At 39.6% G+C, this 19,223-nt stretch overlaps 1 protein-coding gene across 1 annotated transcript in view; it reads right to left on the bottom strand.

Annotated features, from left to right (window-relative positions):
- Window positions 1–19,223, bottom strand: part of ajap1 (adherens junctions associated protein 1) — a 394,581-nt gene that overhangs the window by 101,155 nt on the left and 274,203 nt on the right. The window contains exon 3 of the mRNA XM_059951611.1: window positions 13,047–13,134. Within this exon, the coding sequence (XP_059807594.1) occupies window positions 13,047–13,134 (88 nt within the window). The remainder of the gene's footprint in view (window positions 1–13,046; window positions 13,135–19,223) is intronic.

Genomic DNA, 19,223 nt, shown 5'->3' with positions numbered 1-19,223 from the left:
TTTAATAATGGGTAAAGCAGAAAAAGTGAGATTTTGTTGATGGGATTGGCTAGTGTTTTTGTGTGGTGTTTTCCACTTGGGTAATAGTGAAATAATCCAATGCAAAAGGGACAAAGGAACCCCATCTGTATAAGCCCCATCTCTGCCACACAATTCAATAATAGCTGAGCTTGTGCCTCAAGTTCACTTTCTCATTTAATCTTTGATTCAGTTTGAGTTCAAAAATCTCTCAGTCTAAGCTTTTGAAATGATCAGTGTCCCAGAATACTTAACCCAACCCCCCTTCCCCCATCCAGAGGAATAACTTCCAATAACATACCGCCATCTAAGTGAAGAATTATCTTACCTCACCCTGATCACTTGACTATGTCCCATAGTTCTTCTCTCTCCAACCAGGACAAACCCTCCACATCCTTCCTGTTAAACTCTCTCAGATATTTCTCAGTGAATTCACACATTCACGCTTGTAATTTCCAGTGTTCCATTCCTCTTTGCTCAGCTTCTCTTTGGGTGATAATTTCCTCATCCAGCAATCATTCAAGGGAAGCATTGTGACATGGAAGAGTATAGCAAAGAGAAGGGCCTTCAACCCATCATTGTTTGTGCTGACTACTCAGAGTTCAAAGAAAAACTTATTATTAGAGTACATAGATGTCACCACATACAACCCTGAGATCCTTTTTCCATGAGTATAGCTAACAAATCCGTAGAACAGTAACTGTAAACTCTAAACAAACTGTGCAAATTCAGATATAATAAATAGCAATAAATAACCAGCACGAAATAACAATATAACAGAGTCCATAAATGAGTGTAGTTATCCCATTTTGTTCAAGGGCCTGGCAGCTGAGTTGTAGTTAATGTTCTTGATGCGAGTCCTGAGGCACCTGTACCTTCTAGCTGATGGCAGCAGTGAGAAAATAGCATGGCCTGGGTGGTGAGAATCTTTGATGGATGTTGCTCTTGTACTGTACAAGTTTCATGTAGATGTGCTCAATGGTTGAGGAAGTTTTACCAGTGATGTACTGAACTATATCCATTACCTTTTGTAGATTTTCCACACAAAGGCATTAAGTGTTCCCATACCAGGCTATAATGCAGCCAGTCAGCACATTTCCAACCACACACCTATAGAAGTTTGCCAAGGTTTTTGACGATACGTCAAACCTCCGCAGACTCCTGAGGAAGCAGAGACACTGTTGTGTTTTCTTCGCAATAATATTTACATGATAGGTCTTCTGAGATAGTGACACCCAGGAATATAAAGTTACTGACCCTCACCACCCTTGAGCTTCTGATGATTACTGGCTCATGGATCCGTGGTTTCCCTCTACGATCAGTTCCTTGGTCTTACTGACATTGAGTGACAGGTTGTCATTCCTACATCACTCAGCCAAGTTTAAATCTTCCTCCCGTATTCTGATTCATCACCCCCTTTGTTACAGCCCACAACAGTGGTGTAATCAGCAAACATGTATATGATATTGGAGCTGTACTTAGCCACACAGTCATTAGACTACTCTAGCATATTGTACTTTCAGTAATAAGGCCAAACCTGCACATATAATTCCAAGTAAAATTTGATCAAATTCTTGTACAATAATTGTAAATTATTCATGTTCTTCCCCTACGGTTCCTTGATAAATACTAACGTATCATTTACCATTCTGATACACAGATCCCTAATAAATACCTAACACTCATTATCATCATTCTGTGCCATATCATATGATTTGGGCGATCATGGTCAATGACCATGATTGATCTTGGCAAATTATGCAGAAACGGTTTGCCATCGCTAATGTCTTTATCAGATGGGTGATCCCAGTCATTAACAATACTCTTCAAAGATTGTCAGCCTGGCATCAGTGCTGTACTATTCTAATGCACTAGCTGCTCATATGACTATCCACCACCTGCTTCCATGGTGCCCTGATCATGGGGCTGAGCAGGTTACACTTTGCAGACAGGTTACCTGCAGGAGAGCAGATGGAAGGAGTACCTAACCCTTTTTTTGGTAGAGACATACCTCCACCTAGTCACCTATCTAACATTAACATTTAATAACAAAACCATAAGATATAGGAGCAGCATTAGGCCATTTGGTTCATTGAGTCTGCTCTGCCATTTCATCATAGCTGATTCAATTTCTCTCTCAGCTCCAATCTCCTGCCTTTTCCCTGTATACCTTCATGCTGTGACCAATTAAGAAATATCACAGAATTAACAGGACCTTGCACTTAGGATTCAATTTACACTGTATATGTTGAATTCTAGATATGGTGGTATAGACGGAAGTATTTGAGAATTCTGGTGTATAATGTATGAAAGTAGGTCCTGGCTGAAAATTTTTCTACTAATAAGGGGTTACTAGTGTTTGAGGGCTTCAGAGCACCAAGTGGTTAAAAAGAATTTATCCTCCTCTAAGCACAACTGAGTGTATAATTAATCCTTTTTGTCTTGGGGGGTGATGGGGGGTGGGGTGGAGGCTCAATTGTGGATGCCACATCATCCTTTAATACAGAGGCTTTAGCAGCTGCAGAATGTAAAGGAAAGCTCTTACTTTTCTTTAATGCTTTGCCTTTGCCAACCTCTTTGGAGGGAGGGAGCATGGTAATCCTTTAAAGTTGCATTAATCACTTCGGCTGTGGCTGACAATGTGTACACAGCTTCAAACATGAACTCCTATTTACTAGGTCTCTTTCTGATAACAAGAGATTCAATTTAAAATCAATAAAATTTTCATCTAAAGTAATAGAAAACGCGAGTTGGATTGTGCTTCAGATGCAGAGAAGCAGATCATGGCCATGAGCAGGATTACTTTCTATTCAACAAAGCTTTCATTCAGCCTAAAAGATTAAGGACACAATGCACTTTTGCAACTTGCACTAAGATGGACATGTTTTTTCTAATTGTGATCATTCTTGCAAAAAGTGTGGATACATGGTTTTTTCCCCTTATAAATGCTGCTTTTATGCGTATCTTTGATGTTGCTGTATTAAATTTTACATTGTAACTGAGCACATATGTAATTAGTGCATATCATAATAAACATCAATTTGACTTTGACCATGGCCCAGTCATTTTATTGGAGGTTCGGAAGAGTACCATTGGTGAGATATCTCTTGCTTGGCTTGACTCGCATGTTGGCAAAGCGGAGCAGATATCCAGAACATGTTGAGATCAGATGCAGGCGCACCTGACCTATTGCTACACTTCTTCAACTTGTCTGGGTAAATCGGTTTATTATTTGGTTCTGTAGCTTTTAACCAGGCATAGCTAAGTATATCTGACACAGCTGCTTCACTTCAAAGAGGCCACTAACGAGAATGCAAAAGATTTGTGAGGATAAGTGTTTTGTATTTAATTGACATTGTCACATTAGATAGATGTGCTTCTTCACTATTTTTGAGCAGTTATTTGTGGGTTGTTTTATTATTTTAAAATACTTCAGTTGTCCTAAACTATGTGCCGTCATCACCTGACAGAATACTCGTGGCATAGTGGAAAATGAAGATGGTTATCTAGATTAGTTGAGTAGGTGGCCCAAAAAGTGGCAACTGGAGATTGATTCAAACAAGTGCAAGTTGTTACATTTTTGAAATTCACAGTAGGACTTTCACAGTGAATATTAGACCCTTGGGGAGTGTTTATAAACAGAGAGACCATGGAGGTCAGAGTCATGCTGTCATGAGTAGACAGTACGGTGAAGGAGACTTTGGCAAACAGACCTTCAGCAGTCAGGGCACTCACTTTAAAAGTCAGGATGCTGTGTTTACAAGATGCTACTGCTGCTACACTTGTAACGTCATGTTCAGTATTGGTCATCCTGTTATAGGAAATGAGTCTTTTAACTGGAAGAGTGCAGAAAAGCTTTACAAGGATATTGTTAGAACTTGAAGGAATGAGTTTGCTGGGAGAGGATGGACAAGCTGGAATTTTGTTTATTGTGGTTTAAGAGGCAGAGAGGTGGTTTTACAGAGGTGTGCAAAATCATGAGGGGCCTAAATAGGGTGAAGGTTCTCAGTCTTTTTTGTCAAGGTGAAGAAATCAAGTACTTTTCTTTATACAGAGTATACTATTTATGTAGAGTGAGCTGCCAGTGGAAGTGGTTGAGGCAGTTACGAGAACAACATTTAAAAGAGACTTGGACATGTACGTGGATTGGCAATGTTCAGAGAAATATGGATCAAATGCTGGCAATGGGATTAGCTTAGATGAGCATCTTGGTTGGGATTGACCAATCCGGCTGAAGCGCCTGTTACTGTGTGCTGTGTCTCTCTATGATTCTATCAGAGCTGTTCAGAAAGACTAGAAACATCCTTTGGCTGTTACAAGATATCAAACAGCAGTCAAGGAAGTCTAAAGACTTCCACCTGACACTTAGTCACATGTTTGTGGACCATTCCACATCGTGGGGTGGCCATGGTGAAAAAGCCTTGAACTCATCTAGGCCCTCAAAGAGGTAATGCGTTGAAATGAGGATAGTGCAGTGGGGTAAATTCAAGGAAAGTGCAATCCAGCCCAATTTGGCTAGAACACTGTAACAGTTAAAATGGTGAAATGCTCAAAGCAGATGTTGCAAATCTGAAAATAGAGCAGTAAATCCCAAAAGCACCCAGCAGCTCTGTCAGCACCAGAAAATTACAAAGGTAAGTTAATGTGCTGGATATTGGTCTCTTTCAGGTGAAAAGTCCCATCACAGTGCTCAGCTCCTAGCCAGGTGCATTTGCAAATTGCCAGATACAGGGTTAAAATGTTAAGTACAATTATACTGTAATTCTACAAAATGATCTATGGCTTCAACTGATGGAAAAATCTGTTGCTATTTATGGTCTCAAACAGTTCCAACATCCAAACAACACACACAAAATACTGGTGGAACACAGCAGGCCAGGCAACATCTATAAGGAGAAGCACTGTCGACGTTTCGGGCCGAGACCCTTTGTCAGGGTTTTGGCCCGAAACATCGACAGTGCTTCTACTTATAGATGCTGCCTGGCCTGCTGTGTTCCACCAGCATTTTGTGTGTGTTGTTTGAATTTCCAGCAACTGCAGATTTCCTCGTGTTTGCTCCAGAATCCAAAAAAGTGGGATTCTTTATGGCGATCTTGAGAAACTCAAATGCATTTTGAAATTCAGAGCTCCATTATTTTTGTATATTACAAGTTTATCATCCAAAGGCAAGCTGACTGATAGGCTTGAGCCCTTGGGGGCAAAAAAAATCCTGCAGCATAAGGCATCACCTACAAGTGTGGGTAATTACAGTGGGAAATGAGGAAAGAGAAGAGGAAGAAAAACAATAGAGGGGAGGTGAAGAAGATTCAGTTGCTTGTCATCCAGGATGGGGTAATAAATCAGAACAGACATTGGCTTCGTGGGAGAAGCCAGTGAGTGGTAGTTGAGAGTTGCCTGTCTGAATTGGAGGCTTGTGACCAGTCGAGTGCCAGAGGGAATGGTGCTGTCTCCATTGTTGTAGTCATCTGTATCATCGATCCGGATGGCATTGAGACCATGAGTAAACTGGATCAGGAAGTTTGCAAATGATCCAAAGATTGGGGGCATAGTGGACAGCGAAGAAGGCTACCAAAGCTTGTAGTGGGATCTGGATCAGCTGAAAACATGGGCTGATAAATGGCAGATGGAATTTAAAACAGACAAGTGCAAGGTCTTACATTTTGGAAGGACAAACTAGGCAAGTACTTCCAAAGTGAGAGATAAGGCACTGAGATCTTAACTGAAGATCAGGTTAGATCTAAACGTCTATTCTGATCATCCCCAATCAACGTTTGGGGGCAAGGTTATACTTTTAGCTTGTGGATGTATTTTCTGAAAGCTGTAAAGTAAATATGAAAGAACAGGCACTTTGACACCTGTTTCGCTATGATAAATAGAGCTTTCCTGTTTCTTCAACTCCACTTACTCTATATTCTCCAGTGTTGAACTGAAGTTTATTTTGTGGTTTACCCTCAGGTGTACCTGTCCAAGAACATTGATCAGTGAGACTGTTTCTTGTTTGCTTTTCTGTATCCTTCCTTTCCTACCTACAGGAATAAGCCTGGGCAAGTCCATTCACTGCCACTGCTCTCCTGATTCCTTCAGATTTATGTTTCTCAAGAAATTCTCTCCCCACTGAGATTTAATACAAAGTTGTGTCCGACCCCAAAGGACAATCTAGGATAAATTTTCAGCTTATCAGATGAGTATCAAATTCATAATTAGTGTTTAATTTATGATTTTCTTGTGACTGATGCTTATCAGATGATATGTGCGCATGATGCTGCTGTGGGTAAGCTTTCACTGCGCCTGTGCATGCTCAATAATCTCAACTTTATCTATAAAACTATCACAATGCCTCTCAAATACAGGAACTTTTGAGGTCAACTGGGCAGATGCAGTGCCAATTTGCTCGCGAGGAATTTAATATATCAGAGGGATATTGTACAGAGATATAGCAATGAAGCAGGCCCTTCAACCCATCTATGCCAACCCATTCACACTCATCCTGCATTAGTCCACATCCCACATTCTCATTAACTCTTCCCAGATCCTTCCACTCACCTAAGCACTAGGGGCAATTTATAATGGCCAGTTAACCAATCTACTCATGGATCAATGGTGTGTGGGAGGAAACCCATATGGTTACAGAGTGAATATTGAAACTCCACACAACCATCAACTGGCATCAGATAGGAACTTGGGCCTTTGGTACTGTGAGTCAGCTGCTCCACTAGCTGCACCACTGCGTCACCCACAGCAGTGCAGCTGGGTTGTCCAAGGCATTCCAAAATTCTCCAAACATATTGCATCGTTTGGAAGGCATAAAATTTACAGAGATGTAAAAAGAATCACAAAACATATTGCCTAGGAATTTGACTTTTGGTTGATTATCAGGGAATCAGAAATCAATCAATTTCTAGAAATTAAATTAAAAATTTTAAATTGCTAAAACGAATAGCAACTCTGCTTCAAAACAAATTGTTTATGAAGTGGATGTTTTTGCAAATTAATATATCCTTTAGACTTTTACGTGCCGTCTTTCACACATTCAATTTGAAAGACTTGCTTTCACCTATCACCTCCAGCAAATTATTTCAAGATCCATTCATTAATAAGCACCACAATAAAAATGACTGAATTGGCTCATTTTCAAAACAGGATTATGAGGAATTGCATCATTATTTGGTTTTAATTGATATGATTCTTAGTAGGAGGAAATCGCTCTGAGATGAATGTGTGTTTAATGTCTTATCATATTTTTTCATTCTATTCCTGAAAAATATGGTTGTTTGTCAAATGAACCAAGTGAGTAATTAAAATTACATCTCATTTGATGGAGAAACTGGATCCAGATATATTCTTTTTTTTTGTTGGCTGATGTGTATAACGCTTGAACCACAGTAGTATCAAGTGAAATCTAGAGTTATTTATGATATAGAGTGATCAGGGCCGATTTCTTCACCTGAAAGACATCAGTGAATCAGATGGGTTTTTTCCAATAATCTGTAGAAAAATATTTACTATTTCTAAAACCTTTTCTTTTTCTTTTAATTATATGGATTTACTTAATACTTGGATGTAATTTCTCCAGCTACTGTGGTAAGATCCGATCTCATTTCACTGGATCAACAGCCAATGAGGATCTTCGGGAAAAGGGAAGACTTGGCAGTGTTTCAAATAAGAAGAATAAAACCTACTTGACTTTGAGATTCCATACGTATGTCACAAATCTGTCACTAGACACACTGAAAATGGAACTCCCAGGATAAAATACGAGCAAGCAGTCAAAAATAACTGGTGTAGATCTGTGGATTTCCAAGTCAAAGTGGCTGTTCAAGACGAAGATCAAAAATGAAAGACCACAGGAGGCCTACTCCTCAATGTGCAATGAGGTTACTCCTGCTGCTGATCTCTCTGCAAATGGCAATCAGTAAAATATATAAATCATTGCACTTGCCAGCAGCATCATTCATCATTGATGAAAAGATGAAGACCTATTCACGGTGTGACCTAGTTCTTCAAGAGCAGTGATATAACTACTTTCTATTGTAGATTCTAATGGTTACTTTTCCAAAATACACCCAAAGTTCTGATTTTAATTACTGTCCTTAATGGCTCAGTTGCACATCTGGCCTTTGGCAATTGTGAACCAGAGACCTCAAATTCCAACTGTCTGAAAGGAAGCTGGCGACTAATATCAAAGAAGATACTAAAAGCTTTTTTTAAGTATGTAAATGGTAAAAGAGAGTCGAGGGTAGATATAAGACCAATAGAAAATGACGCTGGAGATCTTGTAATGAGAGATGCAGTGCAGGCAAAGGACCGGAATGGGTATTTTGCATCAGTCTTCACAGTGGAAGACATCTGCAGTATACTGGACATTCAGGAGTGTCAGGTAAGTTAAGTTTGTGCAGTGAAAATTACGACTGAGATGGTGCTCAGGAAGCTTAATGGTCGGTGGGTGGACCATTAAATCTCCTGGACCTGATGGAATGCACCCTTGGGTTCTAAAGGAATTAGCTGGAGAGATTGTGGAAGCATTAACGATGAACTTTCAGGAATTGATAGATTCTGGCATTGTACTGGATGACTGGAAAATTGCTAATGTTACTCCACTATTTAAGAATGGTGGGAGGCAGCAGAAAGGAAACTATAGACCTCTTAGCCTGAAATCATTGGTTGGGAAATTGTTGGAATCAATTGTTAGGGATGAGATTATGGAGTACCTGGAGAAACATGAAAAAATAATCCAAAGTCATCATGGTTTCCTGAAAAGAAAATCCTGCCTGACAAACCTACTGCAATTCTTTGCGGAAATTACAAGTAAAGTAGACAAAGGAGATGCAGTAGACGTGGTGTACTTGGATTTTCAGAAGGCCTTTGACAAGGGGCCGCACATAAGGCTGCTTAGCAAGATAGGAGTCCATGGAATTACAGGGGAGTTACTAGCATGGGGGGAACATTGGCTGGTCGGCAGAAAACAGAGAATGGGAATAAAGGGATCCTATTTTGGCTGTCTGCCGGTTACCAGTGGAGTTCCACAGGAGTTTGTGTTGGGACCACTGCTTTTTACAATGTACGTCAATGATTTGGACTATGATATTCATGGATTTGTGGCTAAATTTGCTGATGATGCAAAGATAGGTGGAGAAGTGTGTAGTGTTGAGGAAAAAGAGAGCCTGCAGAAAGATTTAGATAGTTTAGGGAATGGGCAGAGGTGGCAAATGAAATACAATGTTGGAAAGTGTATGCTCATGCACTTTGGTGGGAAAATAAATAGGCAGATTATTATTTAGATGGAGAGAGAATTCAAAATGCAGAGATGCAAAGGGACTTGGGAGTCCTTGTGGAAGATACCCTAAAGGTTAACCTCCAGGTTGAGTCGGTTGTGAAGAAGGCGAATGCAATATTGACATTCATTTCTAGAGGTATAGAATGTAAGAGCAGGGATGTGATGTTGAGGCTCTATAAGGTACTCATGAGACCACACTTGGAGTATTGCGTGCCGTTTTGGGTTCTTTATTTTAGAAAGGATATACTGACATTGGAGAATGTTCAGAGAAGATTCACAAGAATGATTCCAGGAATGAAAGGGTTACCATATGAGGAACGTTTGGCAGCTCTTGGACTGTATTCCCTGGAGTTCAGGAGAATGAGGGGGGAATCTCATAGAAACATTCTGAATGTTAAAAGGCCTGAACAGATTGGAGATGGCAACGTTATTATATGGGTGGGGATTCTAGAACAAGAGGGTACAACTGCAGGATTGAAGGATGTCCATTTAGAATTGAGATGTGTAGAAATTACTTTAGTCAGAGGGTGATAAATCTGTGGAAGTTGTTGCCATGAGTGGCTGTGGAGGCCATTGGGTGCATTTAAGGCAGAGATAGATAGGTTCTTGATTAGCTAGGGCATCAAAGGGTATGGGAGGAGGCAGGGGAGTGGGGATGACTGGAAGAATTGGATTTGCCCATGATTGAATGGTAGAGCAGACTCGATGGGCCAAATGGCCTACTGCTGCTCCTCTTTCTTAGGTCTCAAAACTATTGATAGCAATTAGTATTTCCTGTCCTCAGGTGTACTTTATTCAACTCAAAACAAGAGGTGAATATATTGCTATATTTCACTACAATTTGAATATCTTCTTGCAAAGAGAATGGGTCAGTTTCTTTGTTCCCTTCTTCTGTTCTGCCTGTAAAACCAGTCACATAATACTCTATGGTCAGAGTCCTTCTCAGATTTCCATTCCTAACCTCTGTGCTGGCCTGCTTAATTTGATCCACATTACCTCATCCATCAATTGATTATTCTTTGGATTAAAAAAAAAACATCATTCCAAGTTCTAACTTCTGAACTTGCATCTCAAGTGTTCTCCTTTCACCCTGAGGCACTCTGAACATTTTAACAATAAACCTTTGATGATGCTGAATTTCAGAGTTTGGCATAGTCTGACTGTGACCTACCCGTACCATTGTGTTGGTGTGTTGGTTCTTTATATTCCATGTACCCCAAAAATTACCTTTTTAACCAGAGCCCCTCTGTCTTGCCTCTGTCCAGAAATCTACTTGAGTCATAGAAACAGGCTATTCAGCCCATCCAATCATACAGAGCGTAAAGGCTATCTACATTAATTCTATATGAAGTTTACATGGAGCATTCATTTATTCTAGTTTCTACTATTCACCTACACACTAGGGCCAATTCACATTAGACTATTGACCCACAGACCAGATCATCTTTGGGATGTGGGGGGACGCCAAAGCCAATCAGCTGTGGTAGGGGTAGGGAGCCTTTGCAGTCATAGAAAGAACATGCTGTCTACACGTAGACAGCACCCAAGGTCTGAATTGAAGCTGTGTCTCTGATATGAGATGCAGTGATTCTACTATCTGCACTATCCTACTTGAACTGATTCTGCTAACGTCGCCAATCAATTTATAGGATTGTGGTGGTGCCAAAGCAACAACCTCTTACACAATGTCAGAAAGACCAAGGAGTTGGTTATTGACTTCAGGAGGAAGATACCAGAGGTCTATGAGCCAGTTCTCATCAGAGGATCAGAGGTAGACCGAGTAGGCAACTTTAAGTTCTTTGTTATCATTTCGGAGGACCTATGCTGGGCCCAGCATGTTAAGGCGATTATGAAGAAAGTATGGTAGTGCCTCTACTTTGAAGTTGTGATGAATCACATGACATCTAAAACTTTCACAAATTTCTACAGATGTTTGGTGGAGAGTATGGTGACACCACAGCCTGGTATGGAAACACCAATGCCTTTGAATGGAAAATCCTACTGATAGTGATGAATATGGCCCTCTCCATCACAGGCAACGCCCTCCCCACCATTGAGCACATTTACACAAAGCATGGTAGCAGGAAAGCAATATCTATAATCAGGGACCATCACCACCCAAGTCATGCTTTTTTCTCACTGCTGCATCAAAATGAAGGCACAGAAACTTCAGGACTCACGCCACCAAGTTCAGGAACAATTATTACTCCACAACCGTTAGGATCCTGAACCAGAGGGAATAGCATCACTTGCCCCATCATTGAAATGTTTCCACAGCCTATGGACTGACTTTCAAGGACTCTTAATTTCATGTTCTCAATATTTATTGCTTACTTCTCTAATACTATTATTTCTTTCTTTTTGTATTTGTATAGTTTGTTGTCATTTACATATTGATTGGATGTCCAAGTTTATAAGGTCTTTCATTGATTCTATTATGATTATTATTCTATTAAGGATTTACTGAATATGCCCACAAGAACATGAATCTCAGGGTTGTATATGGTGACATATGTGTACCTTGATAATAAATTTACTCTGAACTTTGATTATCCTTTGGGATAAAAAAAGCATTACAGTATTCCAAGTTCAAACTTCCTAACATGCTTCATCTCAAACATTATCCTGACAGCTGCACTCTAAACATTTTGATGTGGAAAGTGAGTTGCTTTCAAAATCCGGAGAGCTTCATTGACAGTTTTATCAACTGGGACTTCATTATAAATCAGGGGGAAAAAGACTGGAAAAAAGCAAACGATTACAACATAGACACGTTGTTCCTCTTCGCACCTTGTGGCGCATCAGGCAGTAAACTTGCCATTACTTTAAAACTTGTCTGTTTTCTTTTATTTCAACACTGAGCTGGTAGCTTGATGCTCAACCCAGCACAGATGGAAAGCATACAAGGAGCTGGCTGGAATTGAACTCAGGACCACATGCCCCAAAGTCTTGTGCTGATGCCTCTACACCATAGGCTGGTACATATTGACATGGCAGGAGGCTAGATGCGTAATTTACTTCTATTTGAGTTACAAACTATCCTTTGCATTGCAAAACTAGCTGACTGTGTTTGATATGAGAATTCATTGCTAGTTTTTACAAAGACAATGGTAGTACATCTAAACAGTCCCAGAAGCACCAAAATAAAAAAGAATGCAATATGGATTATCCTCAGATCTTTCAGATTTGAAGCTAAACTCAAGAAATAGAATAAGCACTGGAATTGACGAGATCTTCAGTACCATATGTGAAATTATGTGTGCTTCTTTAAACAGATGTAGAACAGGAACAAAGTACCTCAAACTGGCAAACACACTTGGAGAACGAGAATGGGTGATGAAAAGTTATATTGGTGGAATAAGGAACACGTTCTATGATTTGATCTGAACCTGGACCAGTTTACATGACATAGCACCATGATATACCTGACTGGAAATATATCTCAATGTTTAATGATTGAATTTTTCTGCCCCACATCTCAAATGTCCTTGATCTAGGATGACTACCAAACTGATCAAAAAATATTTTGGAAGAAACATGTTGATCGAGATCTCATCTATCCAATCTATGAACTAGGGTAATATTTTGACTGCCATCTTTAATCAACAATCAATAATTTGCAATAAGGATTCTCCAAGATGTCAACCTATCAGTGCCTCTTCCAGATAGCTACCTATTGGATGTCCTTTACCCTTTTCAATCTCAGATACCTGTTTATAATAGCTGTATTTTATCTTGCAAAGAATGTACTTACCAATTTTTTAACACCAGTGTTGTTATCAAAGCAGCAACAATCATGATGAGGGAGACTGTGATGGTAATGATCTGATGAACGGCCAGACCTAAAGATTCAAAGAAAAAAAAACACTTTATTTTCTGGATACCCATCCTATGCTTGAAATGTAATTTCTCATAGGACCTGAACATTTTCAAACTCAAACAGAATGCATCAATTGTGAAAACCTATGTAATAATAATTTCACTGGCTAGGGAATCACCAAAGATCCAGACAGATGAATGACAGACAAAGGTAAAACTTCCCTCTTGTTGTGGTTTGGAGGCTTGCTTGCTTCGAAGACCCAGAGAGCTGTGTCAGCTGGAGTCAGTGCTTTATGCTTTGGCTCCAGGTAGGGTCACCAAACCAAACATTTCAAAGGTAGATGCCGGACTAAAAGTGGTCCACTGGTCTTTCAGATTTGGGGGTTCAGCTCGGGGCTAATAACCCTGACTGGTAAAACAAAATTGTTATGGAAATAGTAATGAAGAATCCTTCTACATCTGAGTGCGAGGACATTCTTGACACTCCACCTGGGACTTGCATGATTGGCGGTAGTGAAAACTGAGAAGAAGCTACTGACATGAATAAGGAAGCCCTGGACACCACCAGAGATGGAGGACCTTCACTGCTGCCCTAAATGCCAGTGGTGTAATGGTCTGTAAGTAAGTAAAGTTAAAATGCTTTTTTTCATACAGAGGATCACTTGAGCATGGAAGAGTTCACCACGATGTTTATTGAGGTCAAACTGAGTAATGTTGAAGGATAGATGAATAACATTATGGGATTATTGTATGAACATTGGATAATGTTCTCAAATTATGTACAGTATACATTCTTTTGTATGCACTTAACTGGCTATAGTTTTAAAAGAAATAATAAAACAGTTCTCTCCATGCCAATGCCTATGGAAATGGAATGCATCACTGTGGGGATCACACAGAGGAACAGAGCTGACCCTACTGTAAAGCTAAGGAACTGGGGGAGAGGTGGATCATGCTGCCTGAAGAGCTGGAGAAATGAATGTGAAGTGATCACTCAAAGACAATAACTGGCACATGTATGGATACATTTTCCCACAATCTCCATTCATTTCCAACGTCCCACTGGGAGAACAATACGGATTTGTAATTTCTATTTCTACATTTGGAACTGATAATTCAGTCCCAGTAAGTCAAACAACAAAGTAATTGCCAACATTGGATAGATTACAGAAATAGAGGTCTGAACGTTCCATGATCACTATCTCACAATTTGTCTCCTACACTAGTGAGTTATCTTGTAAATTCTAGCCATGTTATATCTTGCACTGTATTGCTGTTGCAAAACCAATAATTTCATGACGTATGTCAGTTATAATAATCCTGATTCTGAATCTGATAATAAACAGGGAGATTTTTAAGACTTTAATCATAGACTAGCCTATGGGATTTTATAGTCAAATAGTTATATTGTTAAGCACAGAGTTAGAGTAGATACTGAGGTGCATCTACGGTTGAGATATGGTTAAACCAATTGATAGGTGGGGGGGGGGTTAAACTAATAAATAGAAGTATATATGGACTACTAACTATATCTATTTGTCCACAAAAATCAACAGAGACAAATTGTTATGCAAAGTCAGCCATTAAAAGTATTACAAAAAGTTGACCGAATGAAACATCAAACAATTCAATACCTCTTCTTCAAAGAAGTAGAGTAATTCACACATATAATGAATGAACAAATCTCTTATGACAATTCTTAAGATGCTTCTGGGTCTAAAATATGATTGTAGTTGATAACTGCTAATTTGCCATGACCCTTTAAGACTACTTCTTGTGATCCCTGTGGTGAAGTCTTCTAAGTAGGAAAACAGATAATTATAGCTGCTCATAAATACCTTATAATGACTTGGAGTTTCAAGGTCTAACAACTGGAGTGTACATTTTCACACAAAATATAATCTTTTAGAAAATATATTAAACAATAAAACATGAACTGGAGAGAGAGAGAGAGATCTGACTAGGGTTTCCTCTGGATGATCCAGTTTCCTCCCACAGATTTAAAACATACTGGTTAGTAGGCTATTGTAAATTTTCCTGTAATAAAGCTAAAGTTAAATAGATGTGTTGCTGGGTGGTGTGGCTCATTGGGCCAGAAGGGCTCTTCAGTGCTGTATCTCCAAGTGAATAAATAAAACAGTGAATCAGCATTTGAAGTTGTTTACAAGTTTCTGGACAAGATTTCACAGTTCAAATGACAGCTGACTGTTGGGTTTATTAACAGTTTAAAATTCTCAAATCAGCCACAACAACAAACTGAAAACTGACAGTCCATAAATTTCTGAGAATATTGAAAATGGAGTTTTGTTATCAGAATAACAGCAATGGGTTTTTTTATGCACGATACATGAACTGCTATAGAGAGCTGTCAGAAACATTTCACAGCAGCATTTTCCGTAGGTTTCACTGAACTTTTGAAAGTCATTGAATCTCCTCAATTCCTTGGATTCAGGAGCCCTGCTGAAAGTAACAGGAAACATCTGGATCTGTGGCTGTGTCAACAAAAGTAGAAATCAACCTGTTCATCAGAACTGGAAGAAATCTAGAGGTAAACAGATATAAAATACAGACTGTGAGGAGAGGGCAAGAAAAACTGGTCTCTAATAAGGAAGGAATGCAAGAGAAATTGAATCATGAAAAATAAAATATAATGCAAGGTAAGGATTATAAGACAAGGAAATATGAAGTTCTAACAGAGGTTTTTAAGACCATGAGACCATAAGATATAGGAGCAGAATTAGCCCATTTAGCCCATGGAGTCTGCTCTGCCATCTCATCATGGCTGATCCAATTTCTTCTCAGTGCCAATTTCTTGCCTTTCCCAATATCCTTTCATGCCCTGACCAATCAAGAATCTATCAACCTTTGCCTTAAATAAACATAAATATTTGGCCTCCATACCTCCTTGTGGAAAAGAATTCCACATATTTACCATTCTGGCTAAAGAAAATCCTCCTCCTCTCCATTCAAAAATGACACCACTCTATTCTGAGGTTGTGTTCTCTGGTCTTAGATTCTCCCCCAAAGGAAACATCCTCTCTACATCCACTCCATCAAGGTCTTTCAACATTTGATAGGTTTCCAAGAGGTCACCCCTCATTCTTCTGAATTCTAGTGAATACAGGCCCTGAACCATCCAACGTTCTTCATATGACAAGCCATTCAATCCTGGAATCATTTTCGTGAACCTCCTTTGAACCCTCTCCAGTTTCAGCACATCCTTTTAAAAAAGGGACTCAAATAATTCTTTAGAATATAATTCTCCAAGTGAGGCCTCAGCATTGCTTTATAAAATCTCAACATCACATCTTTGCTTTTATATTCTAGTCCTCTTGAAACAAATGCTAACATTACATTTGCCTTTACTCAATCCACAAATTAATCTTCAGGGAATCCTGCACAATTCACTTTGTGCCTTAGTTTTTTTGAATTTTCTCTCCTTTTATGAAATAGTCAGCCCGTTCATTTCTTCTATCAAAGTTCATGAACTTACACTTCCTGACACAGCATTCCATCTGCCATTTCTTTACCCATTCTCCTAATCTGCCTAAGTCCTTCTGTAGTTTCTCTACTTCCTCAAAACTACTTGCCCCTCCACCTATCTTCATATCATTTGCATATTTGCAACCAAACCATCAATTGCATCATCCAAATCATTGACATATGATAGGCAAAGAATCGGTCCCAACACAGATCCCTGTGGAACACCAATAGTTACCAGCAACTAAATATAAAAGGCTCCTTTTATTCCCACTCTTTGCCTCCTGCCAATCAGCCACTGCTTTATCCATGCTATAATTTTCCCTGTAATACATTGGGCTTGTACAATGTTAAACAGCCTCATGTGTGGCATCTTGTCAAAAGCCTTCTGAAAATCCAAGTACACATCAACCAATACTCCTTTGCTCAGCCTGCTTGTTAGTTCTCCAACAGATTAGTATGACAAGATTTTCCCTGAAGGAAACCTTGCAGACTATGGCCTATTTTATCATGTACCCTGAGCCCTCATCCTTAATAATCGATTCCAACATCTTCCCAGCCACTGAGGCCTATAGTTTACTTTTTTCTGTCTCTGTTCCTTCTTGAAGATTGGAGTAACATTTGTAATTTTCCAGTTCTCTGGAACCATTCCAGAATCTAATGATTGTTGAAAGATCATTATTAATGCCTCCAAGATCTCTTCACCCACCTCCTTCAGAACCCTGGGGTGTACACCATCTGGTGCAGGTGAGTTATCTACCATCAGACCTTTCAGTTTCCCAAGAACCCTTCTCTCTAGTTATGGTAACGTCATGAACTTAATGACCCCTGACATCTGGAACTTCCACCATACTGCTAGTGTCTTCTGCAGTGAAGATAGAAGCAAAATACTTATTCAGTTCGTCTGCCATTTTATTGTCGCCTATTGCTACTTCTCTAGTGTTGTTTACCAGTGGTCCGATGTCCACTCTCACCTCCCTTTTGCACTTTACATATCCGAAGAAGCTTCTGGTATCCCCTTTAATATTAATGGCTAGCTTACTTTTGTATTCCATCTTTATCTTCTTAAATAACATTTTTAGTTGCCTTCTGTTGGTTTTTAAAAACATCCCAATCATTTAACTTCCCACTAATCTTTGCTCTATTATATGCCCTCTCATTTTGGTTTTATATTCTTTTTGACTTCTCTTGTTAGTCATGGCTTTCCTTTAGAATATTTCTTCCTCTTTAGAATGTATATATCCTGTACCTTTTGAATTGCTTCCAGAAATTCCGGACATTGCCTCTCTGCTATCATTCCTAGCTCCATCCACAAAGATTCAACACCTGATCCAATGTCACCTCTTTCTAATGGTTTGATGTCATTCTTTACCAACAGAACGACGACGCCCCCTCAGCTTTCCTGACTGTCCTTTTGATGCAATGTGTAACCTTGGACATTAAGCTCTCAACTACAATCTTCTTTCAGCCGTGATTCAGTAATGCCTACAATATTATACCTGCCAATCTGCAACTATGTTGCAAGTTCATCTCCCTTATTTTATGTACTGTGTGCATTCAAATATAACACTTCCAGTCCTGTATTCACCCTTTTCAATTTTGTCCGCACTTTACTTTTGCAACTCATCCTGTTGACTGCAATTTTGCCCTGTCAACAGCCTCTCCTCACCACACATTGCCTCTGTTGTAAACGAGCTATCTCGTCTTCAGCACTATTAACCGCCTTTCTAGTCTTGCATTGAAATATAAGCAGCTCAAGACACTAGTGGCACCATGTCCAACCTTTCGAATCTTAACTTTGTCTTAGGTCTTAGTAACACCTGCCTCCACAACCTCTCCACTAACTCTTCTGCACCCTGGTTCCCATCCCCCTGTAACTTTAGTTTAAACCCCACTGTGTAGCATTATCAAACCTTCCTGCTAGGATACTAGTCTTCCTCTGGTTCAGGTATAAACTGTCTCTCCTGTACAGATCCCACCTTCCCTGGAAGAGAGCCCAATGATCCAAAAATTTTACGTCCTTCCTCCTGCACCAACTCCCTGACTACATATTTAACTGCATACAGTAATCTTCCTCGTTCTGGCCTCACGATTTGGTTTCAAGAACAGCTTCTATTCCACTGTTACAAGGGTATCAAATGGTCCCCTAATACGAAATGATTGGCTCTTGACCTCACAATCTACCTTGTTATGACATTGCATGTTATTATTTGCCTGTACCATTCTCTATAAGTGATATTCCCAAAGCAGCATGCTCTACTTTGGTGAGAACTGTCATAAACTGGGGGACCTCTTAATCAATCACCTTTACTTTATCCACCAAAATCAAAATTTCCTAGTGACCAAACATTTTAATTCTGATTTCCATTCCCTTTCTGACATTACAGTCCATGGCTTCTTGTGTCAAGATGAGGCCACTCTTGAGCAACAGATTGGTATTTCATCCAGGTAACCACAAACCTGGTGGCATGAATATAAATTTCTCCTTCTGGTTAAAAACAATTCCCTCCACCTCCCTTCTTCTCTTCTCTACTCTGGCCTCTTACCTCTTCCCACCTATCTGTCATCTGCCCATGCATCCACTCCTCCTTGCCTTTCTATCTCTTCTCCTCTAGCCATTAACTTTTCCACC

The sequence above is a fragment of the Hypanus sabinus genome, chromosome 27, assembly GCF_030144855.1.
Source record: "Hypanus sabinus isolate sHypSab1 chromosome 27, sHypSab1.hap1, whole genome shotgun sequence".
In the NCBI taxonomy this organism is placed as follows: domain Eukaryota; kingdom Metazoa; phylum Chordata; class Chondrichthyes; order Myliobatiformes; family Dasyatidae; genus Hypanus; species Hypanus sabinus.
This window is presented reverse-complemented; position numbering and strand designations above follow the sequence as displayed.